This window comes from Microtus ochrogaster, chromosome 8, assembly GCF_000317375.1.
Source record: "Microtus ochrogaster isolate Prairie Vole_2 chromosome 8, MicOch1.0, whole genome shotgun sequence".
NCBI lineage: Eukaryota > Metazoa > Chordata > Mammalia > Rodentia > Cricetidae > Microtus > Microtus ochrogaster.
Genome location: NC_022015.1, coordinates 62,382,298 through 62,389,825, shown reverse-complemented (window position 1 = coordinate 62,389,825; position 7,528 = coordinate 62,382,298). Strand labels below are relative to the sequence as shown.

The following is a 7,528-nucleotide window of genomic DNA, read 5'->3' as shown; positions in this document are numbered from 1 at the left end:
GAGCAATGAAGGCAGAGCCCACAGTGCATCTCTTAGCTCCCTGAATTTACATATGGGTTGTATCTTGCTCCCTCACACATACTCAGTGCAGTTGGATGTCTCATGTATCTCACCAAAAAGAATAAGCAATACCATCAGCATGCAGGCATGACAGTGATCGGGAACAATTTGAGAATGAGAAAAGTTATCATTCAGTTACAGAATTCTGAATGAACTGTGGCTCCTACTAATCTAAATTGAGTTTAGAAAGGAATTTTGGGATGATCCAAAGAAAAATTTCACTCTGCCCCAGAAATGTATTCTTTCAAGCTTCCAAATGAAATGCTATATTTCTTTAAATTAAAAAAAATGACAAATGAGAACTTTGTTGATGCCACTATATTTCCAAAGTCAAAATTACAGCAATAAGTATTCATTTTAAACATTGCAAAACTGTATACAAAAGGAAGAAAGGATTTTGGAATGCCTGTAGGTAATTCTTTTAATCTTTTGCCATCAAGGAAAGGATCTCATCATAAACCTCTTGGGGAGCATTCATTGCCCAGATAAAGTCCAGGTGATTGTAAGGAAGAACCTCCTTATGGTAAAGGAGGTTTTGAAGTTTGGGAAGAAGCATGTCAACATCTTTGGGATCAGCAAGGATGTCATGGCCACCATTCCACACTGCAATTGGTACAGTCATGGCTGACACATCGTAATCAGGAGGCGTTATCTAAAACATGACAGGTGAAAGGAGCAGAGTTTAGGCCACCATACTTCTGAACCAATGCCGACTGTGTGTTAGTTGCAAATAAAATCGAATGTTAGTTTTAAGAAAATCACCTTTACCCACAGAGCTAAGTGAATACAGCACAGTTTGGGTCAATGCTTCTCAACTTCTAATAGGTCTGTCAATCTGCAAGGACTTTTGTTAAAAATGAGGACTGATTCAGCAGATCGGGGACATAGGTGATGTTGATGCTGCTGGTTCTAAACCATGACCTAAAATGGTTGGGCCTTGGATGACAGTTCATAGCAATTAAAAACCTAGATTTGAGTTCAGCTGAAAGAAGAGGATTTAACTCGTGTGTGTGTGTGTGTGTGTGTGTGTGTGTGTGTGTGTGTGTACGGGATGGACAAACACAAACCACTGTGTACATGTGGAAGGTAGAGTACAGCCTTCATGATAGTCCTTGCCTCCATCAGACAGGGTCTCTCCCATCCCCTGGTGGATATGTCAGACTAGCTGGCCAACAAGTTTCTGGTAATTCCCGTCTCTGCTCCCTCCTAATAGGGGCACACTGAAGTTATTACATAGCAAACACTTTACCCACTGATCCATTGCCTCAGCAGGGATTTTACTAGAACACAACAAATAGATCATGATGGTGGCAGATTGCCTCTACCATTCTGAATCATGATATTGGGTCCTGAGTCATTTGTTTTGACTTCGTGCTGACTGCCGCAATGTACATTATTTTGGCATTTTTTTTTTATATGCTGTTTGGCCTCACTAGAAGCTACTCTGCCTGGAAATCTTTCAGGTAGGGACTTCAGCATGCCTCTTTCAGCTGTACAATTTCCCCCAGTCATTTCTGCTCAATGATTAGATGATGTTGTCTGCCTGCTGCTTGCTATTCATTCTTTCCGTTCACAGACTCATCTTTGAGGGGCTGCTTTACTCTACTAAGGATTCTTGATACAGAGCTCCAGCTGGTACCTCAACAGGATGTCTCCCACTTTCCTCTGGTTGTTTCTCACCCTCCAGAGTGATGGTGTTATATTTTGCTTAGCTTCTCAATCAGCTTGCCTCAGGGATATCTGCTGGATGTTTTGAGTGTCTGATTTGAAGATATTTTGTTATTTCTCCATTGATTCTATCTGCATCTTACTATCTGCTTGCAATACCGTTAATAAACTCATTTTTTTTCAAAACTGAAGGCACAACTATCATAAATTACTCTGAACTGTACAAAAAACTGCCCACGTTAGTTAGTGACCAGGACAGTGGTTCAGGTAAGACGCTGTATCTACTGCACACATATAATTTTACTAAATAGTGCTTCATATTGTGAGAGACAGTCTAATTGTCTTGGCTTTTTTTTATAGAATACCTTCATTAACACACTGGGTTTATAAAGATTCATAAAGCAGAAAGTTGAAAAAGAATGATATCTCCATGATTCCCATAATCTAGACAGACTTTCAAGGATACTAATCTAATATCCTCAAAGTTTGTATCTTCATACTTCATGAACAAGCCAACTTACATGTGCGAAAGATTTATTACATTACTATCCCAGCGATTTATGCTTTTTCTTATATTCCCTCATATACTGAATGAAATGTGGAGAGAACCTACAATAAACACACTTTGTTTTGTTTACACACTACTGAGGAAGCAACTTCTTGGATGTTATCTCTGCTTGTTAAATTAACATCACTGATTTCATGACAATTAATCAGAAGTGTTATTGGCTGGAAGAAGGGTAGACTTGACAGTTGGTGCTCAAGGTTTTTACTTGGCTGTCTGTGATTGATTCCTTTGCCCAATAGCAAAGTAAATTCAAAGCAAGTCTATACTTTGTGAGTTGATCTGAGAGCATTCCAAAAATCCCCTTTAAAGACATCAAATAAAGGGTAGGTCTTTTCTTTATATGTAGAATCCTGTTCTGTAAACATGTACTTCTAAGTTCTGAGTAGGGAAATATGAAAATTAGGATTATCCATCTACCACTTAAGGAAAAAAAATGGGGATGTTTAAATAGGAACAGCGGATCACAATGTAACATAGGGGACTAGCCTTGCTCAAAATTAGTCAATGATAATTGAGAGTTTTCCCTGATCAAACTCTCAGATATTATCACTCTTATGTCTCATCAATAATTCCCTACTCTGTGAATTACTGTGCAATTTTGTATCAACCACCAAGTAGATCAACTCCAGGATCTGGGTCCTTTGTACCATAAAAGTGTGCGGATTATAAAGCACCATCATGCTGAAAAATATTTCTATCTTTGGCCTGAAAACACACCACTTTTTTCTTGTACATGGAAATGTGTTTCGTGAAATCATTCACCTGACTGTCTAAAAGGAGAGGCTAATGTATGAGAAAACCAGTTAGTATCCTGAACAGACATAGCCATTAACTTGTGTGTTGTGGGGAGGCTGGATTGTAAAGCTGGCTGTGCATAGACCATGTGCTGTTAATTTATGGAAAGTCTTCGGGTGTGACCCGGTATTGCTCTAGGCTTCACTTCCTGAACATAGCAGTGGGATAATGAGAAACTGAATAGCAGCATTTGGAAATTGGATGCTTGATTATCATACTTTTCTTTCCAGACTTTTATGTCTTTGTCTTTTAAATTGTGAGCCATTTCAATCTCAAGAAACTTACCTGGTTGTAATGTAACAGGTTCTGGAATGGGCTACCCCAGTTAAAGGCTTGAAGTTTCCCAGATTTAGCAACCTAATGAAAATGTGAAGGTAAAGATTAAATAAAAAATTAATAAGAAGTAATTAAAATTAATTAGGTAAAAAGTTCTCCTAACCCACTTGAAAACAATTAAACCTCCAAATAACTTTAGTTTTTTATAATTATTGAGAAAATATTTTCTCATTCCAAATAATTGCTAGTAACCATCTAGGATATGTGTTGTTCAATACAGAACATATGTGAGTCCAAATACAGCATTGTTTCAATTTTTGCATGCTATATCATAAAAGTAATTATTTCTTTGTTACTCATGGCACATGTTGTCATAAGATTTTCATGCACGTGGGTTAAGAGTTATTTTTGTAGGTTGACACTTATAGAAAAATTGCCTGTCAGGGACATCTTAAGAATGTGCTTTAGGTTAAATCCCACAAAATGGTTGCTAACAACACTGGAATACTGATACCTGGGACCAGTGGAGAATGTCTTGAACGGACGTTCCTGCTGGATTATGGCCTAGATACACATCGAAGCGACTCTAGAAATCAAGCATATACACAGAGGCTTAGATGCATTTGGTTTCTGTAAAACAATTAGGAGCTAAGCTTTGTGATTCAATCCAGTGTTGCAGGCTATTCTGTAACACACTTTAGTGGAAGAATGAACAATACAGTGACATGCCAGCCTAGGGTCTACAAAGTACACCACTTGCTTTAACCACAATGAACAATGCGGATGGCTCATTGGCCCCATATTTTTTCACAGCAGATTTTGAGACTCAAAGTAGTTTTGAAAAATATTAGTTTCACAAGAATAGCAACCATCAGTATGAGGCCAGAAAGTTTTACCTAGTTTCTGAACCTAAATTCTCAATTTAGTCTCCATGGAGCAGTAGTTGCATTTTCACTACTAAGTTTCCAATGAGTGCAGAAATTAGTACACTACATTTTAGCAATAAAATTCATTATTTAAGAGTTAAAAGTTATAAATTAGAGTCAGGATAGCTCTGTAATTCTAGCCACTTGGGAAGTTGAGTCAAGACGATCTCTGGTTAAAGCCCTTCCTTGGCTTTTGAATGAGTGACTGAGAAATTTAGCAAGATCCTGTCTCTCACACAAAAAAATGTTATTTAAAAAAAAAAACAACCTGACAATATACCTGAGTGGTAGAACATGGCCCTAAAATTAGTAAGTTCTGCCCTTAGTACAAAATAAAAAGGGAGAAGTATGTGTATATTATATGTTATATTTGTACTAATAAAAATTTAGTATAAATGATTTATTAACTTTGCAAGAGCATATCTTGTGTGTGTGTGGGGAAGCCAGTAAAGGAGCTTAAATCAGTTCCAAGAGTAGGTTTTAAATTAGGCTGACATAAAGCCGGGCAGTGATGGCGCACGTCGTTAATCCCAGCACTCAGAAGGCAGAGGCAGGTAGGTCTCCATGAGTTCAAGGCCAGCCTGGTCTATAAGAGCTAGTTTCAGGACAGGCTTCAAAGGTACAGAAAAACCCTGTCTCAAAACACTAATAAGTAAATTAATATGCTGACATAAATTCATGTGTTTAAGGAACTCAAGATATTGGATTTTCTCATGAAAGTTTTAAAACTCCAACTCAGAGAATAAAAATGCAGATCAAGATATGCTTGAGCTGTCACACAGCTTCACAGAAATGCATTTTACAAAGCGAATGGGCATGATTAGCAGCATTAACAGCATTTACAACATTTATTTGATGTCTATCATTGTTCCTCAGAAGGGCCTGCCCAATAAGCATCATTCCTTTCTGTCACAGAAGGTAAATCCCATGCCAACTAAAAGACAATCCTGTTTTGAATGGGAACCAGAGATGAAATTGGAATGGGCAGTAAGTAGCTTGTGATTTCTCTGTGGTCTACAACAGTGCTGTGGGCACAGTTCTGAGGCGACTTGGTTCTTGTGAAGGACCGTTTTGATGTGATGGTGACAAGACAATCAAATGTGTTTGTGAGGAGGTCCTAGACTGGAGGCCACACTGAGTACGTACCACATTCAAGTTCTGCCTGTCGAAGCCACACATGATGAACAAAGCGTTGCTGCAGAGACGGCCCAGCAGCTTCCGCATGCACACTTCAGTACCAAGAAATTGATCGAAGTAGTTGTGTGGCATGAATATTTTATTACCGAATATAATCTGAAGAACAAAGGTATCATTAGAACATGGCAGCAGCCAAGCTGTAGAAACCCTAAATTGCTGAAGTCACGGATCCAGGTGTGAGTACGCTTGTATTTTTCTTTAGTTCTGTAAGTTGTTTTAGCAATTTCCTGTTCTTTAGACCTCTATCTCTCACCATGTACAAAAACTAACTGAACCGAAGACCTAAGTGTGAAGACTGAACACTGAAACTTCTAGAAGAAAACATAGGCAACACCATATATGATGCAGGTATAGCAAAGTCCTTTGCTCCAATGAGACTCTCTTAGTCTAAGAATTAAGGCCAAAGTTGACCAGTAGGATCTGAAAGCTAAAAGACTTCTGCATAGGTTAAGATAGAGAAAACTAGCCGGACAGTGGTGGTGCACGCCTTTAATCCCAGCACTCGGGAGGCAGAGGCAGGCAGATCTCTGTGAGTTTGAGACCAGCCTGGTCTACAAGAGCTAGTTCTAGGACAGGCTCCAAAACCACAGAGAAACCCTGTCTCGAAAAACAAAACAAAAAACAAAACAAAACAAAAAAAGATAGAGAAAACTAGGTAAAGAGGAAGCCCATGGAATGAAAAATAATTAATATCCAGAATATATAAACGGCAACAAAACAAAACCCAAAAAGCACTATTCAAAGAATGGACCCAGAACCTAGGCAGAGAGTTCTAACAAACAAGCAAACAAACAAAACAGTGGCTAAGAAAAACCTCAAAAATTGTTCACTGTCTCTAACAATTAAGGAAATGCAAATCAAAACAACTCCGAGATTTCATCTTATCCCAGAAATTCAATGGCAAGTGGATACCTTAAATGGAATCACGTACCTTAAAAAGAGATGCAGGAACAAGTGAAAGTTTTTTCAAAGGGCTTTCTGCATATGTCACAGTAGCAACTGGAGCTAATGCATAAAACGTCTTGATTCTTTTAGCCAGTGTAGGAATGGTAGAAAAGGCAATAAAACCTGAAACCGAACGGACCATCGGTGAAGAAGGTGTGTGCACATGGGTGAGGTTCTTCTTTCAGAAGTGTGATATTATTTTGGAGTTGCTCAAAATACCATCTGAGGCAAGCTGTGAATGGGCACATTAGTTTGCTGAGATATGTGTGCGCACGGTGATGGCACTTTAAAATATCCACTAATGAACAGAATTTGAGTTCAGTCTTCAATTAACCCAAGATAGAGGCAGAGTGGAGTAACTCTGTATCAGGCAAATGGTTTTACTTCTCTCAAGAAGTTGTAAGGAAACTGTTGCATTGCATCTAGAGTCAACTATTTTAATTATAGTAATTTAATTATAATAATTGATGGCAAAACACTGAGTTATATTAAGTGTGTGTCACAGAAAGTAATGCTATAAGAGTCCTTATAGCCAAGCAGTTATTGGCAGATGCCAATAATCTCAGCACTCTGGAGGCTGAGTTAAGAGGGTCAGGTGTTTGAAGTCAGCCTGAGCTACACAGGACAGCCTTGTTTCATTAGAAAAAAAAAAAAAAACAAACAAACCTCACCACCAACAAAAAAGATACCTATGGCTTCTAGGGAGGTATTCTAACAACTACCTCTCAGACTTCATTTTCACAGCTTTTTGATAGTTGTAAATTCGTCCTCCCTTTGGACTCCAGAATTCTGCCTGCCTGTGCACATCGTTATTACTACCTTTGACTTTTTTCCTCTATCACAGAACCCTCATCTTGTAAACGAAGGGATAACTCAGTTCTGTTCTAAGACCTCTCAGCTATCTGAAGTGACTCCTTGATTTAAATGACATTAAACTCAGTCTCATTGACTGACGCCTCCCGTCGAGTGTTTTTAGTCCATTATTCTCTTTTGAACTTCAGATTCTTTATTACTGATTCTTGACATGTTTACCTGATTCTTTAATAGATAACTTAGAGGGGTCTCAAACTGAGGTGTTTTTTTTTTTTTTTTT

General features: G+C 38.3%; 1 protein-coding gene across 2 annotated transcripts in view; it reads right to left on the bottom strand.

Annotated features, from left to right (window-relative positions):
- Positions 1-481: 481 nt before the first annotated feature.
- Lipf (lipase F, gastric type) overlaps positions 482-7,528 on the bottom strand; it is a 10,990-nt gene continuing 3,943 nt past the window's right edge. For both annotated transcript variants that reach the window (XM_026781427.1, XM_005352154.2), the window contains exons 5-9: positions 6,422-6,558; positions 5,440-5,586; positions 3,882-3,953; positions 3,377-3,448; positions 482-712 (exon numbers count right to left, since the gene is read on the bottom strand). In XM_026781427.1, coding sequence (XP_026637228.1) covers positions 482-712; positions 3,377-3,448; positions 3,882-3,953; positions 5,440-5,586; positions 6,422-6,558 — 659 coding nt within the window. The remainder of the gene's footprint in view (positions 713-3,376; positions 3,449-3,881; positions 3,954-5,439; positions 5,587-6,421; positions 6,559-7,528) is intronic.